Raw genomic sequence first — 22,387 nt, 5'->3', positions numbered from 1 at the left:
TTTTACAGAGCTTCTTCAAATGCCACTAACGTTATTTCATTATCACTTATACATTCCCAATACTCCACTAACTTTCCCCAGTCCTCGATGAACTTTTGGTCTCGTAGATATCTGATCTTCCCTGTCAGTTTATAAAGTTCTGCATAGTCCAGCAGCTTCATTCTCCACTCCGTGGTCATGTCTTGTCAATTGTGGGTGGGGTTGTGGGCTGGGTGTGAAAGAAACCATTCATGTCAGGGGAGCAACAAAGTAGAAGCAATCTCCATGCTCACAGTAAACCATCACCTCTGGTTTACTAAGACATGCACACTGGGCCATCATATTCTTGGCCATTTGAAAACCCTTAAATGATTTTTTGTTTGTTTGTTTGTTTTTTGCTCTGGATCAGGACCTTAATTTACCAGGCAACATTCATTTTCATGCAGCACCTTTCTTGCCAGTCCACACAAAACTCTCAAGTAATCCAAACACAAGCCCAATAAGCAGGGCTGGATAAAAGGAAAGGGAGAGGGGGCACTTGTTCGAGATGAAACGAACAGTAGAAACAGTTCATCTGGAGGAGCCAGCTTTGCATTAATGTACTTTTTTCCCATTCAACAGTGTGGATGTGAGGGACTGTGCTCTGATCCACAACTGCACAAATGGTGTATTAATGTCAAACTACTGGCTGCAAATGCTTTTTTTTAAAAAAAAAAAAAGAAGACTACGAAGTTTAAAGAAGTCGAACAAATGATGAAATCACCAAAGATGTTCCACACCAAGGGATGCCATTTGATTCATAACCAGCTCAGCCAATAAGGTAATTAAAAATGGAGCAATTTTCTCATATGGCAAAGTGGTTAGCTAACAACTTATTACAGCAATTGAATCAGCTGTATTTTCTCTGGGAAACTACCAAATGTATGCAGTGGGTGCCTTGAAATTCAGTACCAGGAGACTTGTTTGGAGCTAGAATTCATTGCCCAGATGTATTTTTAACTCTGTAATTCAGTCCTGAAAGAGTACGTATCCCTAAGGTAGCCCCTGGGCATGTGCAGAGTACATTTCTACTCACTGCTAAGTAGCCACAGGCAGCCCAGATCATTGTAGGGTTTATTGAGTTTTATTTCTCCCAGAAAGCAGTGCCTATAAGATCATGGGGCTTTTAGATGTGGCGACTTTACTTCCAGAAATTAATGATGAAGATTGTGAAGCACTGTTTCCATGTTTGCTGTCAGAAAACTTGATAAAGGCAGCTTCAAACCCTCTGGATGAAAATAATTTGACAGACAAAACCAGAATCTCGAATCTGGTGCCTTCCAGAAGTTGTGGAGGTCACATGCATGGTGCCTAAGTCTTCCTTCTCCATCCTAGTGAGCAATTTTGTTGCAATACTAAGTCAACCACTTTGTGGTTTATGTCCCGGTGCAAGTACACATGGACAATGGACAGTATAAGTGGACAGATGATTGGAGGCAGCACACATCATTCACCAAAATAAAATTTTAGCAAATGCCTCAGGATCCTCCTACTCATGTGTAGGACCTTGGCAGAGACACATGCCCGACAGGCATGTTCTTTCCCTCCTGGTCAGTCGTTTGGGAGCTTCAGAGACTTTCTTTAGCCCGAACATCACAGCAACTGATACCAAGAGGCATGAGCACACTTATGGAACCTGCAGAGTATCGGCTGTTTGTGTAAAAGACTCAGCAGCACAGCAGTTTGGCTAAACTACTTTATTTACATATTGTTGGAACAGTCTGACTCAGCTCCTTCCTCTTTCTCATCAGACAGCAAAGAGAAAGAACAAAGGGCAATAGTCCCACATCACGGAGCACAGTAATCCAATCATCCTGTCTCCATCACTTCCCACTATGTGGAATGAAAACATACACCGTCACGTGATAGAAAACAATCCCATGACTGCAAGCACGGAGGAAGAATCCTAACAGTAGTGAGCTGCACCAGCATCATAGTGTATGAGTATGTTCTAATGTGCATATTTGCAAAGCAATTTCCCCTCATATAGTCCACTTTGTGTGCTATCTTCAGTAATATATACATATTTATGCTCACTAGATGGATTTTTGTACCTATGACTTGGCTAGAGAACTGCATTGCAAAATTCAGGGACGTGCAAATTTTGAAGGATGGGTGTGTTTCGATTCCCATAGTGTTTCAGGAATTGCGAATTAGGCTAAGTTCACCTTTAAATGCAAACGGGATCAAATTTCTCCCCCATCCCCAAGCCCGCAGCCTATAAATGTACCATCTAATTGAATGTAATTGAGTTCAAATGGCTTCAGCACCCAAGATAATTATGCTTCCTATAAACACTTGAATTCAAATGGCATCCTACTGAGCCATTGTCTTCTGGGTATCACTCAGCTTGTGGTCTTTCCTCTTAGGCCAGCCTTGCTAGTCTTGTAGGAAATCAGAAATATAAACCTTTCTGTGAATATATTCATCTCTTGCTTAGTGTTTATATGAATTCGTTTTCTCTAAAATGTTTGCACTGCATCTCATTCCATGATTGCGGCAGCTTACATTCAGGGTTAAAAATTACAACACTCACTACAAATAAGAACAGTAAAAATAAGATAGCCACCGTCCTTCTTTTTGGCTTACTTGTTGATTGAGCCATAACCCTACTGTTACCCTCCATATATCGATGGACTCCCATCAGCCCCAGCCAGCATGGCCAGCAGTTGGGAATGATGCAAGTTGTAGTTCAACAACATATTGTCAGGATGTTGTCAGTGGCTCCCTGCCAGTTGCCCAGGAAAGTATAAAGACAAGGAAAAGTTTCTTATAGCCCTTTTTTATTTCAAACTTTACAGAGAGAGGCTATAGAACCCAGCCTCTTGGATAATGGTGTTGTCTCAAGTGAATTCCCACCCCCTTGTCTCTCCCACTTCCTCATTATTCATCATCATCATCATCACCTCCTCTACGGGTGCCACCAAGTACCTTCTGTCTTGGAGCTCTTTGCTCTCCTACTTTTAAGGTTTGCTGGGTTCTGGGAGATGGAGGATCTGGAATGCTTTCTAATGACAACGTGTCAGGCAGCTGTTGCTCTGGCTCTCCCATGATTTCCCAACTTTCCCCCTCATCTGCCTGAGCTGCAACCTCCCTCAAACCATTGTTGTAAATCTATACTGCCTTCCTCTTCCTGCTCCCTGGAAGGGTTAGGATTTAAGGGAGGCAGTTTCCACCCTTCCTCCTCTGCCCAGTCCCTGACACATATGGACAATGACATGTTAGCAGCCCCTGGGCTAGACCATACTGGGACAGATGGCTCAGTCATCTGACCTGGTATATGGTAGCTTCACATGTTCATGTGGTATCATTTAATGGCAACATTAAGATACCAGACTCCTCAACAATTTGTAAGCAAAGTTATTCATTTATGACCACTAAAAAAATGAGAAATTATATATACAGGCTACAATCGTTCTTAAACTTTCAAAATCAATGGTTTGTTGTTATTGTTTTGGGGGTGCAGAGAAATAGTTGCACATGTTTCTTTCCCCCAATCCTCAAAGAGCTCAATGCAAGTATATACATTTTCAGAGTAAGGAAGGATTACCAGGAAATGCAGGATAGTAGCATTTTTCTTTAATCCCTCCCTCCCACTATTTTTTTTCCTTTATTTTTTACTCATAGAATTTTTTTTGCTCTCTTGAAGGAGTCTACAGCTGACGGTGCTACCATGTGTTCTTAGAATGTGGCATCAGTCTAGATTAATTATGGGTCTCAAAGATGGTGACCTCCACAGATATCATTCTTCCGTAGGGATGGATAGATCAACCTACGTTCGTCCCATGTCAGTTTCATTGGTGCTGTCGTAGATCCATTCAATCCACTTTTTTGCAGACTTTCCACCTGCTTCTAAAATGTGCAAATTTTGTAAGCACACTTCTTGTGAAATACGTTTTCCAACAATTTCCTCCACGGATATACATTTAGTACAGAAAATACATATATTTGTCCACTCTGTTTTGGAACCAAAACTGTACATTAATATCTGCAGACCTGGTTAATGGGACAGACCACCATGTTCTGACCTGCAAGCAAGTTCAGACTGAACTTTTTTTTTTTTACTGATCTCTATTCCTATAAAGGTATCCACACAAAAAAACAATTGCAACAAATTACCTTAAAAATATGCTGCTTTGTTGTTGCTGTTGTTTGTAAATTTTACTTTGATGGTATCCAAGAGCAAGCTTTTGTATTTTTCTGAATTTTCTCTACCTTCAATGAAAATTTCATACCATCTTAGCAAACTCTGAGACACTGACACTGAACCTTTACCTAATAACTCTGTAACTGAGAACCCATGGTACAATATGGGGGGATGTAGTGGGGAATCACACACAGAAGATGGTAGCCAAGAGCCAGCCAGCCAGGACTGATGAAAAGCAAGTAGCAGGCAGTGCTATTTTTCTAGAAAAAGAGGTGCCGGAACTCACCATGAACGCCTTCTGTGTTCTCTTATAATGGCGATGGTGCCCACCTGAGAGGTGCCAGAATTGAGTTCCAGTGAGTTCCGGCTGGGGGGGAAAGGCCTGGTAGGAGGTATGGTTGGTCTGAAGCAACATGACTGCAGAAAGTTTTCAGTTAAGAACTTGACCATAAAGTTCTTGTACCTGGAAACTTTGTGGATGGGAGCAGGGGGATTCCAACTGGCGAAATGCCACCTCTGCCTTGGGGGCTCTGGATCAGGAAGGTCTAGGTGACTAAGTCCACAATTGGTGTCAATGTTTGCACCTGGTGTCTCCACAGCCGATGTGAACAGACTCAGGTCCCTCTTGGACATCTGTGTCTGGTCACTCCTCAAAGCAAGAGCCATGGCAACACATTGATCGTATTAGGCCATAGGTACCATCTAGACAAGTACTACAGTGGTGCCCCGCAAGATGAATGCCTCGCAAGACGGAAAACTCGCTAGACGAAAGAGTTTTCCGTTTTGGAGGTGCTTCGCAAGACGATTTTCCTATGGGCTTGCTTCGCAAGACGACAATGCCTTGCAAGTTCCTGCGGGTTTTTTTTCCTTTCCCCCCTTTTTCTAAGCCGCTAAGCCGCTTATCAGCTGATCCGATCAGCAGATAAGCCGCTAAAAGCCGCTAATAGCGCTAATAGCGCTAATCCACTAATCCGTCAATGGGCTTGCTTTGCAAGATGAAAAAACCGCTAGACGAAGAGAATCACAGAACGGATTCTTTTCGTCTTGCGAGGCACCACTGTACCTACTTCTCCTCTAACAATTCTCATTTTCCTCTTTGGGGGAGGAATAGATTTTGATTGTCAAGTAAGTATGTATTTCATGATACTGCATTAAACAGTAAAAGGAAAGTGTACACAGATGCTGCTCACTGGTCTCCAATCTTCTACCCTAGCTCACATAAATGAAAGATAGTTATACTCCCCCCCTTTCTTCTCTCTCTCTCTCTGTTTCTCTCTCTCTCTCTCTCTCTATTACCTGTGGAGCTTTCTGAGCATGTATTGTAATTCAAGCCAAACACCTACAGCTTAAAGATATATTTATGCCAATAATTTTAAAATAATAATAATTATTACATGTTACATAGAGAGCTCTTACGAAACTGATAGCAATTTCCCTTGATGACAAAAGATTTTTCTTTCTCTAGGCAACAACAATTACAAGGCAATGAAGGCTTCCACCTGTATTTTAGAAACGTTCGTAAATGTTTTCAGAAAATGAATCTACTTTTTATTCTTCTTTTTTTAAAAATACAACACACTACCTCTGTACTTGCTAAAATTGCAAGGTGGGATATGTATTCATCCAGCCAATCAAACACTCAAAAGTGTCAGATCACATACGCACAATGTGGAGTGGGTTGGCACTGCCCCAGTGGCCCTGTTCCCAACACAATAGGCATATGTACATATGCAAAAGTTATGTACACACAAAAATAGCAAAGCACAGGTTCTGTGTTGGCTCTGTTCAAACACAGTGATAAGCCACATGGAGTTTGGAGGGAGCTAATACCTGCATTGCACTTTCCATGTATTGATTAAAAACTGTATGGAATGTTGTCTGGATGCCATTGTAGAATGGATAAGGGCTAGTAAAATGAGCTCGAGCCCTAGGAAGATGAAGGGACAGTTGGTGAGTGGCTCCCATATCTGGGAGATTGAGCATCCCACCAGTCCTGGAGGCTGGATGGGGTTGCATGGTAAGGGGTTACTCCTAGATCTTGGGGGGAGTCCCTGTTGAGAGCCCCAAATGGCTCAGATGCATGACTTACAACTATTAGAAGCTGAGCATTCAATGTAGTGGACCCAAGCCTGTCCAATGCCTTCTCAGCTGAGATTAGACAGGAACCCACCCTCCTTTGCTGAGCTTCAGTCACACAACTAAGACTTTCTTGTTCCTGCAGGCATTTTAAGGTAATGTTTCATACTATGATGATTGCTTATTGTTTCATTTTCTGTGGATCATTGCTTAGAAATGTAAATAATTAAGCAGTATAAAGGTAAAGGGACCCCTGACCATTAGGTCCAGTCGTGACCGACTCTGGGGTTGCGGTGCTCATCTCGCTTTAATGGCCGAGGGAGCCGGCGTACAGCTTCCGGGTCATGTGGCCAGCATGACTAAGCCGCTTCTGGCGAACCAGAGCAGTGCACGGAAACGCCATTTACCTTCCCGCCAGAGCGGTACCTATTTATCTACTTGCACTTTGACGTGCTTTTGAACTACTCTGTGGTTTAACCCACAGCACCATCTGCGTCCCAATTAAGCAATATAGAAATGTCTTAAATAAATAGTTTGAACAGAACAGAAGATTCTGCTCTTACAACCTGTTTTTCTTCCCTGGCAAATTTGTTCACCAATCACTTTTCCTGAGGTCCAGCTTTTAACATACCCATTGGAGTGCACAGCTTTCACTCTAGGCAACCAGTCCACTTTGCTAAAAATGAACAGGTGACCACAAGTATTTACTGAGAACAACAGAGAGGATAGGATACATCCAGCACTGCCATTGTTCAAGCAGAGCAGTCTTCCCCTTCCTCTCCTCTCCCTTTCAACCCCCACTCACCCTCAAAAATCTGCTCTACACTTAGATCACCTGCCTGTGCTTTTGGAATCCAAGATGGAGATGGAGATCTGCTCTAGAATTAGTGCATATGTAAATAAAAGTCTCGGAGATTTGTTCTTTCCCACGTGCTCACAACTTTTCTTTACAGCCAAAGTAGGCCAAAAAGTTCTTTTAGAAAATCCATTCTAATTTTTAATGCATATATTGCAAGGGTCACAGTGTCCTCAATGAATCACAATAAAATTGTTTGGTCCCAATAACATCCTGCTCATTGTTCCACTTTGGATAGGCTGCTCTTTTCAATAACCAGCTCAATAAGCTGTTGAAAAATGCTGTGTGTGATATAGCATTGCTTTAGAAATGATGTTTGTCTCTGTCATTATGCTTTACATTCAATCAATTTACAAATGTTGCACTGCTCCCTCTTTATGCTAGTGCTCCTTATGGCATCCCCGAGCAGAAACCCAAAGATCAATACTATGTCGGCTGAAAACAATAGGACATAACAAATGAATAATTTTATTTACAATAAAAGCCCTGGTCCGCAAATGGATTCTATTAATGTTCAAATTCATTTTTCATGCTTTAACACAAGTTGAAAGCGAGAACCTTATACTACAATAAGAATAGAACAAGGAGCACTAAAAAAAAAACTATCCTCAAGAAGAACAACAAAAAGAAAGCTCAATAATGGTTATATTTATTGTGAGACACAAGCGGAACACATGCAAAGCTGTGTAATAATGGAAGTAAATGCTTGAATAAAAACAGCAGTGCAGCCTCAAATTACTCATATAGGTGCAAAAACAAAAAACAAAACCCACAAACAGTAGCACTTTAGTGAGCAGAACTTTATTACAAAATTATCCAGGGCTTCACCCAGCAGGGCCCATCGCTTGTTGCTCGGCAACTTGGGTTCCTGCACAGACACCCCACTCCAACTAACAAAGGGATCTGAGAAAGGCTTAAGTGGAACCTAGACATGAAACCTTGCTATAAAAAAGGTAAAGGGACCCCTGACCATTAGGCCCAGTCGTGGCTGACTCTGGGGTTGCGGCGCTCAACTCGCTTTATTGGCCAAGGGAGCTGGCGTACAGCTTCCGGGTCATGTGGCCAGCATGACTAAGCCGCTGCTGGCGAACCAGAGCAGCGCACGGAAACACCGTTTACCTTCCCGCCGGAGCGGTACCTATTTATCTACTCGCACTTTGACGTGCTTTCGAACTGCTAGGTTGGCAGGAGCTGGGACCAAGCAGTGGCAGCTCACGCCGTCACGGGGATTCAAACCACTGACCTTCTGATTGGCAAGTCCTAGGCTCTGTGGTTTAACCCACAGCGCCACCCGCGTCCCTAACCTTGCTATAGCTGGCTTCAAAAAAGCCCAAAACTCAAAGGCTAGGATAGAGTGCAAACTCATGTGTACGTATGTGTAGAAGGTGCTTTCCTTACCTCCCCTCATCCACAACAATAACTTTCTCTTTGCTGGTGAGTCCCAAGAATGGAACATTTTCTTATACTTCTGCACTCAGAAAGGTTCTCCTCCCAGGTCAGGCAGGTTCATTCTGATGAGGAACAACAAGGACAGACACAGCTCCCTTAACACAATTCATGTGCCCTTCCACTCGCTTCAACATGGATGGAAACAAGGCAGGCCCAAGATATTTTGACACCTGAAGCAACCCGCAAAACCACAAACCCACCAGGGAAGAAGGGGCGAGTGATGATCTACATCGTGAACAAGGGGTGGGGAGAATAAAGATCTACACTGGGATCTGCTGCCTCTGGAGATCCTGCTGCCTGAGGTGGTTGCTACTCCCTACCTCATGGGTGGGCCGGTCCTGAGTGGAGAGATGGAACAAACGGGAGCCATGCTCAGAGGAACCAAGCCAGACCAGGCAAGCATCAGATGGGAAACATATCCACTGCATATAGGCAGGAGAAGAGTCTCCCCCAAGCCATGTCCACTTGCCCCCTTCCTGACATCATGCATGTCTGTTCAGGTGCTAAGGGGTGATGGACAGCATCAAAGGACCTTTTCCTCTCTCTTGATCAAGATTTCCTCTCTCTAAACAGCACCTGTATTAAACAATCCTGAAAATAGCAGACTGTCCTCTGTAAAGTAGGACACGTGGCCATTCTAGGCAGAACCAACCACAGAGGAAAACAGACCATGTCCTTTGTTGCAAAGGAAATTTTAAAATCAGCCCACTCCTTAATTTATTCCAAAAGTTGTATTAATAACTGAAGAGAGTGTGACTCACACCTTTATTTGTATCAAGCAATGTTGTCTGCCCTGCCAGTACCATCGTATTCCCACTCTGGCAAACGTGGGAAGGAGGGAGGGCATCTTGCCAGCGGCACTTACACAGGAACAATGCCACGCAGGACAAACCTCCTCCTGGTATGGCTCCCAGCTAATCCTGCAGCCCCAAACCTAATCCCGACTTTGACTGCAACACAGATGAAGGTGAGGCACAGATGCAGTTTCCTACGCCACTCCAGAGAGCAATGCACACTTGAGATGGGCTTCCCATCCGGGAGAAACAAATAGGGTATGCTTTGTGGGAGCTTAAACAGACTTTGTATTGCTTTAGATCAGGGCTGGCCTAAGACATTTTGTGGCGCCTGAGGCGAGACCCAAAATGATGCCCCCCAACCAGGGAAGAAGGGGTGGGAAAGATCTACAGCACAAACAATGGTGGGGGGGAATAAAGAGCTACATTGGGATCTGCTGCCCTTATGGATCCTGCTGCCTTAGGTGCTCGCCTCACCTTGACTCATTGGTGGGCTGGCCCTGCTCAGAATACATTTAGATAGCACCTGTGCTCCAAATTTGGAGACAGCGCAGAACCAGCCTTACTGCAATGTGGTTATTATGCCTCGGACTGCCTTGAAGGCAGCTCAGAAGCTTCAATTGGTGTAGAACAGGCATAGGCAAACTCTAGCCCTCCAGATGTTTTGGACTACAATTCCCATCATCCCTGACCACTGGTCCTGTTAGCTAGGGATGATGGGCCAGAGTTTGCCTATGCCTGGTGTAGAATATGGGTACGATCATTTTGACTGGCAAAAGCCAACTGCATGCATATTGCTCCAACTTTACAATAACTTAATTGGCTGCCTCTTTGCTCCCAGTCCCAATGTGAGGTGCCAGCATTTGCCTTTGGACCAAAATTAAGCAATACACTTCATACGGACAAGGCGATCGTAATAAAATGTTAGCAAAAATTAAAACTATACCACCCCTTAAATGACAGCAAATTAAACGATAACAGCCAATACATCTTCAAAAATACACAAAAGGGCAAGAGACTGTAAAACAAAATATTGTTTGAGCTTAATATTACCCAAGGCTGCTGATAGTATTGCATGGAAACATATGAAAGAACATGTGAAGCTAATCACAAAGTAGGATATTCAGCAGTGGCTGGAAGAATCAAGGGCCTACCCTATAAGGTACACAAAAAGCAGTAGGTGCCTCAGCCTTTTTTCACTGGAAGTGCCACCATTTTGATATAAATTTTATATTACTTTTTGATCCTTTGCTTTCGCTAGAGGCTTAGGGGACCTTGGTGGCCTTGGAGGGTAGCAAAACAATACACCCCAAGAGTGTCCTTCATCGCTCCTCTCATAGCTTCAGCAAGCATGCGTTCAAAGCAGCAGCCACATACTGACCCCCCCATCTCTTGGTGCAGCCTCCTCCAGCCAGCAGCTTTTTAATAAATAAATAAATAAATAAATAAATAAATAAATAAATAATTTATACCCTGCTCATCTGGCTGGGCTTCCACAGCCACTCTGGGCGGCTTCCAAGAAAATATTAAAATACATTAAAAACTTCCCTAAACAGGGCTGCCTTCAGATGTCTTCTAAAAGTCTGGTAGTTGTTTTTCTCTTTGACATCTGGTGGGAGGGTGGGTGCCACTACCGAGAAGGCCCTCTGCCTGGTTCCCTGTAACTTGGCTTCTTGCAGTGAGGGAACCTCCAGAAGGCCCTCGGCACTGGACCTCAGTGTCCAGGCAGAACGATGGGGGTGGAGATGCTCCTTCAGGTGTACTGGACCAAGGCCGTTTAGGGCTTTAAAGGTCAGCACCAACACTTTGAATTGTGCTCAGAAAATCAGCTCCTCCCCTTCCGCTTCCAGCATCCTCCCAGTCACCAGGGAACCTCAATTTCAAAAATCTCCTGCAAAAAGCACTTTCCCCCCCTGTGGTGACATCACACCCTCTGTAATCCTGGCAGTCTCCCCCTTTCTTGTCTGATGCTGAATGTCTCGCCTTTTGTCAGGGTAATGACTGTGTCATCACCTGCCTTTGTTCTTTGATGGCACCTCTCTAAGCCAAGCTCCTGAGGAGACTGTCTTGACTTCAAACCCTACATTTACTCATTTCAGAAATTATGGGGAGAACCTGGCACCCAGGAATTTTAGGGGATCCTTGCCCCCCACAAACCTTTCTCTTTCGCAGCAAAGCCCCCACTAGAGATAGAATTTGCTACTGTGAGACTTGTGTCTTTATTGTATTATTCACTTCATGTCATTTTTGTCAAAAAAAGACACCTACACAATCATTGCATAACAATAGCATGAAGGTTAATTATTTCCTGACTTGTCTTTCAGCATAATTTATCTCCAAATTATTTCCCATCCACCTTGCTCTTTCCACACATTTTTGATCCTTGTTGGATCACATAAATTCATTGTGCATCAGTCGTTCTGCTTACTCCTTTTCCACAGCTCTGCTCAGTTCCATTTATTTCATTTCTCTCGCTTATTCTTCATTCAACAAACATCCAACAGCATCAACTTCCCAGCAAAAGGCCTTTTAAGCCCATTGCGCCTGACCACCAAATCTCTTGGGCATACAAATGAGAACCTTAGAGTTCCTCTCGAGTTCTCTCTAAAACATATCTCAAACAACTAAACTCTTGGTTTGACCCTGCAGGATTAAGGGATTATTATCAGAGGATAATGGGTTGTGTAAACATGTGCAATCTGACCACTAAGGTGTCTGAAGCTCAGCTATTTCCCCAAGAGATCCTGCCCTTTTTCATGTTTATAAAAGTGCCTTGCTTCCAGGACTTCTGGCAAAAATTAAATTGAAGCAGGCAAAAGGTATGAATTTGCACGAAGACAAAAGCACTAGTGTGAAGAAGGCACTTTGCTTTGTGGTAAGGGGCTCTGTTTAAAACTTTTGGAAAATTCAAGGATGCATCAAATAATCTATATACTGTAGTGCTCAAAGCCAAGAGAGACCTCTGAATGATGGTTTCATTGAGACATCTTTGGAAATAGAAGATCATTGGTTGCTTTCTCTCCTTCAAAGGGATGGGGAGGTAAGGCCAATAAACTTTTGGAAGCATGGTTAAGAAAGCCTTCTCCGTTTAGATTGTTTTTCAAGAATCAGGAAATCTGGGTTCTAGCCTTTCAAAACTATATAACCTGATTTTCATTTCATTGTTTTTCTAGAGCTCAACCAAGCTTCTTGCAACCCCTGGTAACAACAATAACCAACTTCTAGCAATTTTGAGCAGGTGTCTGCAAAGGGAGAGAATAAAGAATAAAGCTCCCATTCAGGCTGTGGCCACAACTTGCTCTGCAACCCCATCTTACCCCCATTGCGAGGGAAGAGAAGGAGGAGGAGGAGTTTAGATTTGATATCCTGCTTTATCACTACCCGAAGGAGTCTCCAAGTGGCTAACATTCTCCTTTCCCTTCCTCCCCCACAACAAACACTCTGTGAGGTGAGTGGGGCTGAGAGACTTCAGAGAAGTGTGACTAGCCCAAGGTCACCCAGCAGCTGCATGTGGAGGAGCGGAGACGCGAACCCGGTTCCCCAGATTATGAGTCTACCACTCTTAACCACCACACCACACTGGCTCTCACAATGCCAAACAAGGATCTTTGCTGTTACTTCCCATTGGCTTAATCTACCTTTCCTCGTACTGGCAGGCACAAGTGTCCCCCACTTACATTCGGGGGGGGGGGGCTGCACATATGTGAAATCACATAAAGTAGGGAGCACCCTCTAAAAAGCCCCTAAGTGCCTATTTTCCCCTGCTCTCCAGCTCTATCTCGGGGCTGTATCTCCAATCCAGAGCAAAATATATAGAGTTGAAGCTGCGGCTAGCTGGGGGAAGCGCAGGAAAGAGGAGCTTGCCTCTGTGCTACCTTGCATGTCAGCTGTTAGGCAGGGAGGCTAAGCAGCCGAAACAAAGCCCCGTTGCACCTCCAATCTTTTCAGGGCTTCCTCCGTTCTCACTGACATCCTCTTCAGGATCTGGGAAGGGTCTCCTCACAAACAATAAAGACTTTCCAGCACTCTCCTGCCATTTCCTGTTATGATTCTATTTATCTATTTATTTCCCAATGTGTATGCGTATGTCCAGTCACGCGCAAGCAGAACGTGCATAAGTGGGAGGAGGGATGCTTTATTCCAATCTCATTGGCATTGTGCTATCCTTACACACTCCTTACATATGTGACTGGCATCACACGACGAGAGAGATCAAGGCACAGATTTGTGCTACAGGAGCAGCACAAAGGGGAAACACAATGACTGTAGGCAGCCACAAGCAACATCTCAAAAGTATTGCCTGTGAGCATTTAGGGCGTCATTTTGCAACCACTAACCCCCACAAAGCCAGGTAAACTTTTACAGGTGAAAACTTGGTACAACCTTGGTTCCCCCCCCCCCACTGTATTGTTGTCTGCTCCAAGCTTTTCAGAAGATATAGTCTATGAATAATATGGATAATTCATAACCATGGAGACATAAACTAGTTTACCTAATATAGGATATCCGATAGCCCAGCTGAAGTATGAATTATGAACAAGCCTCACAGGGTTGTTGTGGGGATAAAACGAGGAGAGGCAGCCCCATGTATGCCCCCTTGAATTCCCCAGGTGATATTTGTTTATTTGAATGTAATAAATAAATTCTGCTCCCGTTTCAAAAAGCCAGCAAAAATGAATCAGAAGAGCATCAATATGGCTTCTTCATTATTCTGAAAAGCCAAACCAACCAACCACTAAGATTATGAAAAGGAAAGAATATCACAAATCAAGTTTAGGAAAGGGGAAATGATTCAGGGAGCAGCTACTATGACTCCAACACTGGGCTGCATGTTTTCTTTAAACAAGAGCCTCCCTATAAACATCTAATGGAATTTGAATATTTCAAGTAAAAAGGTAAGGTAAAGGACCCCTGGAATGTTATGTCCAGTCAAAGGCGACTATGGGGTCCAGCGCTCATCTCACTTTTCAGGCCAAGGGAGCCGGCATTTGTCCACAGACAGCTTTCCAGGTCATGTGGCCAGCATGACTAAACCACTTCTGGCACAACGGGACACCGTGACAAGAGCCAGAGTGCATGGGAACGCCATTTACCTTCCTGCCCCAGTGGTACCTATTGATCTACTTGCACTGGCATGCTTTTGAACTGCTAGGTTGGCAGGAGCTGGGAATGAGCAACAGGAGCTCACCCCATCGCATAGATTCAAACCGCTGACCTTCTAATTGTTAAGCCCAAGAGGCTCTGTGGCTTAGACCACAGCGCCACCTGCGTCCCTATGTCTTAAGTACCAGTGCAGAAACATGTGGTTGAATGTGCAAACCCAACCCCTGAACAAAGCTTAATACAATGAAAATTGCACAAACACCCCAAAGCACCGTGTTGCAATGAACCGACGTCTTCAACAACGTCCTGCATTTCTATGTTTGCAGTGGTTTGCACTACAGAGCCTTTCCAGAATATAAGCCATGCTGTAGGAATAATTTCACAATCTAAGTCTCACTTCCCTCCTCCCAGCTCCCTTTTTAAACCTGGATTTTTCAAAACATACAAGTTAATTAACTTGACATCCAAAGTGAATTGGCTTTTAAACTCATTCTTTTTGTCTCTATCTTGCCGAAATTCAAACACATTAATATTTCATTGTCTGCTAGGAAATATATGTATGTATAAGTGAGTCAGAAACCAAGCAGATGAAATTATTGCTATAAAGCCCGGGGAATACACTTGTTGTTGCCAGGTCAGATGAATGCAGCTTTACACAGCTCTTCTGCAGTCTCTCAGTAGCATCACACTTCATTTTACATAACCATGTTTCGCTTTCAGCATTGTAATGACAAACAGGCAAGAAGGGCAGAGTCAGGGTCACGGTAAGTGTGTGTAGGGTTGCCAGTTGGTCACTATCTTCTCAGGCCAACCACGGACCACTTTGGGGGGGGGGGACTATGTATGCCCTCTGGCACCCAGTATCCTTCAACTGTTGCTCCAAGCAGCTGTGGGCCACCATTTTGGGGTCACCATTTCCATTTCCCCATATTGTTCCAGAGCAATACATCTGCTTTGCATGCAGAAGGTTCCAGGTTCATTCCCCAGACTCTGGGAGACACCACTGTCTGAAAACCTGCAAGCCATTGCCCGTGAAAGTAGACAGTACTGAGGCAGATAAGCCATTGGTCTGAGGCAACCTCCTATCTGGAGGGTTGTAGCAAATGTCAACTGGCGAATTTTAGTTGCCTGCTGTCAGCTAAACCCATGGACTGTGGCTGCCCTTGTTCTGTGGAACAGCATTCCTACTACTGCACTTTCTGGAAACAACTGAATACATTTTTTGTTTTGCCAGGCATTTTTGATTTTGCCAGGGTTAATGGGAGCACACTTTGTCTGGGGTTTAGTCTTGTTTTAAATGTACGTGATATATTTGAGGGTTGTTTTCCAATTATATTTTATTAAGTTTCAACATTTTTAACATATACAGTCAAAACTCAATTTTGTCTTTTCTCTTACTTCTGATATGTTTTGAGTTTTTAACTGTTTTGAATCCTCTTGTGTGTAAATCTCCTTGAGACGGCTTGTTTAGAAGGCGATTAATAAATCAGTGATGATGATCAGCCAGTGCACCTAAGAAAGGTATGGCTTGATCAGAACAAAGGCCAATCCAATATTTGTGTTTCCTGTATTGATCATCCATATGCCTCTGGAAAGCCTAGAGGCAAAACATGAAGGCAACCTCCTGCTGCCGTTCCCCAGGTACTGGTATTCAAAAACATGGAGCCTCTGGTCCTGGAAGAAGCATTTAGCCATCATGACTAGTAGCCACTGATAGCCTGAATATGGACTTGATAGATCTCACTCCAACCTTGCCTGGAAGCAGGTCTCTATGGTCTCATGTCTTTCCCATTAACTGCTACCCGAGTCCTTTTAACTCTTCTGAATGCAAAACAGATACTCTAGCACCAAACTATGATCTCATCACCAAAAAGCTGTAGATCAGGGTTTCCCAAACTTGGGTCTTCAGCTGTTTCTGGACTGCAGTGCCCATCATCCCTGACCACTGGTCCTTCTGGATAGGGACGATGGGAGTTGTAGTCCAAAAACAGCTGGAGACCCAATTTTGAGAAAGATTGCTATAGGTGGATCTTTCCTATCATGAACAATCAGCAGTTCTATCTGTTGTTGTTTTTTTACTTCCCAAACACACACATAGTAACGTCCAGAAAGGTCTCCAACCAGATTATTTACCTCGTTGGCTACCAGAGAAGGAAGGAGTTTAAACTTTGGCACTGCTGTGCTTGGCATTTGGACGCCTTAAGAGACTTGTTACATTTAATTCCCAGTGCCAGACCTGGGTCGCATTTGCTTGGACCAAAATATTTGTGGGTGGAGGGGGAGCAAAATAGGCAGCACAACAGGGCCGATAACGTGACAGTTAAAAACAGGAGCATCTCTGAGACACCATCCAGATCATTTTTTAAAACAAGGAAAAGGGAAAGAGAAGCAAAGAAGCACCACCTGTTTATTTATACATCTTCTGTGGTGAAAAGGTCAGAAGAAAATTCACCTCTAAGGTCACTGTTGCTAAGCAACCGCTTTCAGAAGTTCTGCAACACCGATCAAGCATATTATGCTCCACTGACTGGCTTCAGAATAAATATGAGTAACATCTTACCTGCTCTTTAGTGGGGAAAGAGGGGCTCCTTCTACTCCGGCGGAGACAGCCGAGGTTCCAGAAATGGACTGTTATGCAAGATGCATGCAAACCAAAGGGAAAAAAGGATACGACCCGGAACCACAGGCTTCCGGTTCACAAGTGCAAAGGAGAGTTCCGTCTTCAGAAACACAACAGAAGGTTTGATGAGGTGCTGCCCAAAACGGAACGACATCTTAATGCCCTTTTATGCACCTGGACCTGTGGAGGAGAATTAATTGAAATCATCAGAACAGTCGATGGTCTTAAAACATAAGGCAAATGAGATCATTGGCAACATTTCAGAGAACAGAAAATGCACAGAGTTGCTTTTGGTCACTGCAGCTGAATGAACACTCTTTTTCCCCTTGCTTTTTTATTACTAAGACTGCATACACACAATACAGTAAGCACATGTCTTCCCTCCAAAGCCATGGTTCCCAACATGGGGCACACACCCCACAGATGGGCAATTTAATTTCTAAGGGGGGGAATGTGAAAGCTGGTTTAGACCACGTTAATGGCCTTTTAGGCTTCCTTCGCATGAATAGGAGTTCACTTTTTGAATAATAAGAATTATATGTCACAGGGGAGGGGGCATCAAGATTTTAGAGATGCTTAGGTGGGGCATGGCCAAAAAAAGTTTGGGAACCACTGCTCTAAAGAAATATGAGAACTGTAGTTTAGCCCTCACAGAGTTACAATTCCCAGCACCCTTAACAAACTACAGTTTCCAGGATTCTTTGGTTACAGCCATGTGCTTTAACTATACAGTGGTACCTCAGGTTACATACGCTTCAGGTTACAGACTCTGCTAATCCAGAAATAGCGCTTCAGGTTAAGAACTTTGCTTCAGGATGAGAACAGAAATCATACTCCGGTGGTGTGGCGGCAGCAGGAGGCCCCATTAGCTAAAGTGGTGCTTCAGGTTAAGAACAGTTTCAGGTTAAGAACGGATCTCCGGAATGAATTAAGTACTTAACCCGAGGTACCACTGTACAATATGCAGTACACAGCCTAAAATAAGCCCATGTCTTGCATGGTTAGGCCTATCAACATCCACCTGCAAGCCTTTTCATTGATGCCCCACCTACCGTAGCTGCAACACCCCCTGGAGGCCACATGCTATGGGGCAGGTGGGGCAAAAGTGGATGGGATAACAGATGTGACTGACTTTTGCACAACAGAAGTCAGGGGTCTCTCCCCACACACAACCTTCTGCTCTCCAACCAAGAAAGCAATATATACACAATTCAAGCATGCACTGCAGCTATGTAAAAGCACTGAAGGATGGCTCAGAGCAGGGCTGCTGAGGGGCGTGGCTTGGAGATAAGGGGTGTGGCCTGTGAATAATTCCAAGGGCCCTTTGGAGAGGTCTAGAGGGCTGCATTTGGCCCCCCAAGGCTGAGGTTTCCCAGGAGAAGATGTGTGAGCAAAATTCACATGGCTGTCCCATCACGGCTGCATGATGATACTCAGGTATATGAAGTAAGCAGCAGCTGCTGTATGTTGTCTGGAATATGGGGGACGATGTGGTGGTGATGTGTATTTTGGTTTCTTTTAAGTATGGCTTTTGTTCCAAAAAAAGAAAAAGGAATCATTACAGGAAACCCCATACCACAGTAGCAGAGCTCAGCTCTTCCCTCCTCCTTTCCTTATTTACACTGTGAAAGCTGAATCAGATTGGCAATATTTTTAAAATGGGAATGTCAAAAAAGCTTCAATAGCCAGAAAGAAACCACTTACCGACATTGAAGAACGGGGGAGTCGTTTCAGGGAAGGGGAAGGGGAAGGGGAGAGACAAAGAGCTAACACTTCTAAAACAGATTTACGGAAGGAGAGAGCGTCAGGCTCAGAAAACGCATTGGCAGAGCTGAAGGTGATGCTTCCTCCCGTACTCCAAAAATAATAAACACTTCTAGCAGAAAGTTGGTGACCTTGGAAATAAAGGCAAGATCTGATGCTTCAATAACCAAAGCTCCAGGGGGAGAGAAAAGTGATGACCCGGTGCTTTTTATTCCAACTATCTGGCTGAATTACTAGGGACTAGAGTGCCAGTGGGACCCCAGCCTGTTTTAACAGTGGCTCTGAGATTCACTCAGGGTGGTGATGGGGGGAGAGAATAATAATAATCAAATCCCACTCCAGAAGGTAAGGAAACGGTATGCTGTGAAATGCTTGAGGTTTTAGAAGGCGACAAATATTGAGAGGAGCAACCAGAAAGGTTAACCTTGTGTCTCAGCGCCTTGCAATTCATGCAGCGTGTATGGGTGGGCAGCTTTAGAAAAAGGAAAGTTTTGCTCAAGTTCAAAAATACAATTCATTTTGTTTCTGATTATCATTATTATTATTAATTGAATTTATATACCGCCTTATACCCAGAGGTTTTAGGGCAGTTCACAGAAAATATCAGCATAAAAACCATAATATATAGAATCAAAATAAAAACAGCAAGCCAATAAATAACACACACACACCCCTCAAAAAAGAGCGGCATTTTAAAAGGGTATCAAATCAGCCAAAAGCCTGGTTAAAAAGGAACATTTTTGCCTTGTGCCTAAAGTTGTATAATGAAGGCGCCAGGCAAACTTCCCTGGGGAGAGCATTCCACAAACGGGAAGCAACTGTAGAAAAGGCCCGTTCTCATGTTGCCACCCTCCGGACCTTTCAAGGAGGAGGCACATGAAGGAGGGCCTCAGCTCAGGGTACGGGTAGGTTTATATGGAAAGAGGCGGTCCTTGAGGTATTGCGGTCCTGAGCCTATTCAAACATAGGGCCATCCTGACATCCAAGTACATCTTTAAGCAAATGCCAGTGTTTATACATCACCTCCCACATCTTACTGGTGTGACTGTCATATCTGAATGGAACTACCATCCTTTCAGATGTTCCCTATGAGAACCCAGAGTGCATGTGGCCCCTTTCTTGGCCTGTTAGACCAGGAGGCTTGGGCTCTTTCCCCCTTATTATTGTTTTCACGATTCAGGTGTAATTCAAATGTAAAACTGAAGAAGGCCCATCTAGGGTTGAAAGGCATTTGGTTTTGCCACAGATTTAGTAGTTGCTGATTGTTCTCTTCCCATGTAATACGATACTTCTTGCGTATTTATGTGTATGTCAGATATATAGTTATAATATATGAAAAGCTGATTTTTAAAAAAAAAAAATCCCCACCCTACCTTGTGTACCTAGCCATGATGGCTTGGCTTTGCCTTCACAGACAGAAGCAGCAATGCTTATGAATACCAGTTACTGGAAACCACAGGAAGGGGAAATGTTCTTGTGCTCAAATCCTGCATGTGGCTTTCCCTAAATTATTTGGTCAGCCACTGTGAGAACAGGATGGTGGACTAGCTGAGTCATTGGTCTGATCCAGCATCCTCGTTTATGTTGCATCTGTAATTCTTAAGAGTCCCCATGGAACTGTCAGAAAAGCCTGACAATTATAACTAAATGTCAAACGAGTCTGAACACTTTCATGAAAATCCAGATGTTATCTTCATTTCTATCATTTTCCAGCAAAGTACATTTACCATGGACACGGGAACAGATGTTTGATATAAGCTCCATGACGCAACAAACTGGGGCCTGTTAAGTTCAGAGATATGATTCTCTGATCAGGTGCAAGAACACCCCTTTTCACATTTCAGGCAAGCCCTTGCACAGGAGGAAAAAAAGAGTTGTACCATTAGGGGTACAATCTGTCAATCAAAGCGATGCAAAATGGCAGAACTGCAAAATACCCACCAATCTCATTGCATTTGTGCTCTCATGACAGACAGAGCTCCCCAACAACCTGATGCAGAGCAAGAATTATATGAGTCTGGGTTGGCCTGCAGTTGTCTTTTGATCCCCATCTATTCAGCATAGCGGTGACAACCAGATGTGAGACAACAAGGGACTGGATCCCCGTCCAGATGTGGGGAGTTTATTCAGTGCACAGATGCACCTCTCTAAAACAGTCTGCATTGGTGATTTCATTACTGTCAGAGCTGCTCTCAGATCCTAGCTCACAGAGGATCACGCTAGCCAGCGTTCACTTTATAAAAGTCTTTATTGAGTTACAGTTTCCATTTCCAAGCTGCTGCGTGCAGCTCTACGTCTTATAGCTAGACCGGCGAAGCTCCGTCTGAGTCTCCGCCCCTTGTACACCAACTTAATACCCTAGCCTTACTCCACCTTTTCCGCCTGACCGTTCTCCTCTGGGTCCCTCTGCCCCCCGTGGTCTCTTCCTTCCTGGACTCTTCTGACGCTGACCCCCCGGACCCTCCTGTCTCCTTGTGTCGGGCTTTAGGACCTGGCTCCCTTTCCGGGCTGCTCACTGTGCCGCCTTCCGGTGCATTTGAACTTGGCACGCGCGCCCAACCTTCCACTTTCCGCTTGACCGTTTCTTCGCTCTCCGATGGAGGTGTGGCCACTCCTGACTCATGCCCTCCCCCCTGCTGCGAGCTGCCAGAGCTCGATACCTGGCGCCTTTCCTCCCCACTGCGCTCTGTTGGTGACGCTGGCCCCGATTTCCAACTGCTGCCCTCTGAACCCTCTCTGGACCCTTCTTCCTGGGGTGTCCCCCTAAGCTCCCCCCTTGCTCTGGCCACTGGCGCTCCTTTCTGTGAATCTTCTGATTCACTGGACAGGCTCGGAGATCTCGGGTTGTCGTCGTCACTCATCTTTTCTTCGGACTCCTCCCCCTCGCTCTCTGTTTCCTCCCTTGCCCTCGCCTCTGCTCCTGAACCCCTGACAATTACTGTCAGTAAATCTTTGATATCTGGACTTCTTCACTTTAAAGAAACAGTTTCCCTCTGCTACCTTGACAAGAAACACTAATTAGTCATTATGCACCGCTTAAATTATCTTTTTCTCCCCCTAACCTATAAGGAAGGGTCATGTTTTTGATACATTTGTGCCATCCTTTGCATACTGTTTTGACAATGCCAACTGTCTTTTTATGTACTGCAGAGCTAATTTATATCTAGAGAATATAAATTCTCTGTTTATCCTACACCCGCCCTGTCCGAAAATAGTTGGCCTTTCAAGCAGGACCACATCAAGACCAGAACAATTTAGTAGAATCTTCTAAAGCAAACAATCAGCAGAAGATCACATAGAGTAGCTCTTCCTGGGCTGTACCACTCCAGAATACAGGTGGTAGTTGTGAAATCTATGATGCATGCAGCAATTTGAATGCTTTACCATACAAAAAAGACTCCATTCCTACAACACTATTTTAGCTCTGTGCTTCCTTCAAGAAGCTCTGGAGATAGTTGTTGATAGAAACGTATAAAGAGCCTGCTAGATCTGGCCAATGGCCCATCGGGTCCAGTATTCTGTTTTCATAGTGCCTGCCCAGATGCCTATGTACCACCAGC

The 22,387-nt window shown here is 44.2% G+C and overlaps 1 protein-coding gene across 6 annotated transcripts in view; it reads right to left on the bottom strand.

Moving 5' to 3' along the window:
- Positions 1-22,387, bottom strand: part of FHIT (fragile histidine triad diadenosine triphosphatase) — a 1,028,662-nt gene that overhangs the window by 626,551 nt on the left and 379,724 nt on the right. For all 6 annotated transcript variants that reach the window (XM_083493597.1, XM_083493602.1, XM_083493599.1 and 3 more), the window contains one exon: positions 17,115-17,243. In XM_083493597.1, the coding sequence (XP_083349723.1) occupies positions 17,115-17,217 (103 nt within the window). In that variant the 5' untranslated portion in view covers positions 17,218-17,243. The remainder of the gene's footprint in view (positions 1-17,114; positions 17,244-22,387) is intronic.

This window comes from Podarcis liolepis, assembly GCF_965112155.1.
Source record: "Podarcis liolepis genome assembly, chromosome: 2".
NCBI lineage: Eukaryota > Metazoa > Chordata > Lepidosauria > Squamata > Lacertidae > Podarcis > Podarcis liolepis.
This window is presented reverse-complemented; position numbering and strand designations above follow the sequence as displayed.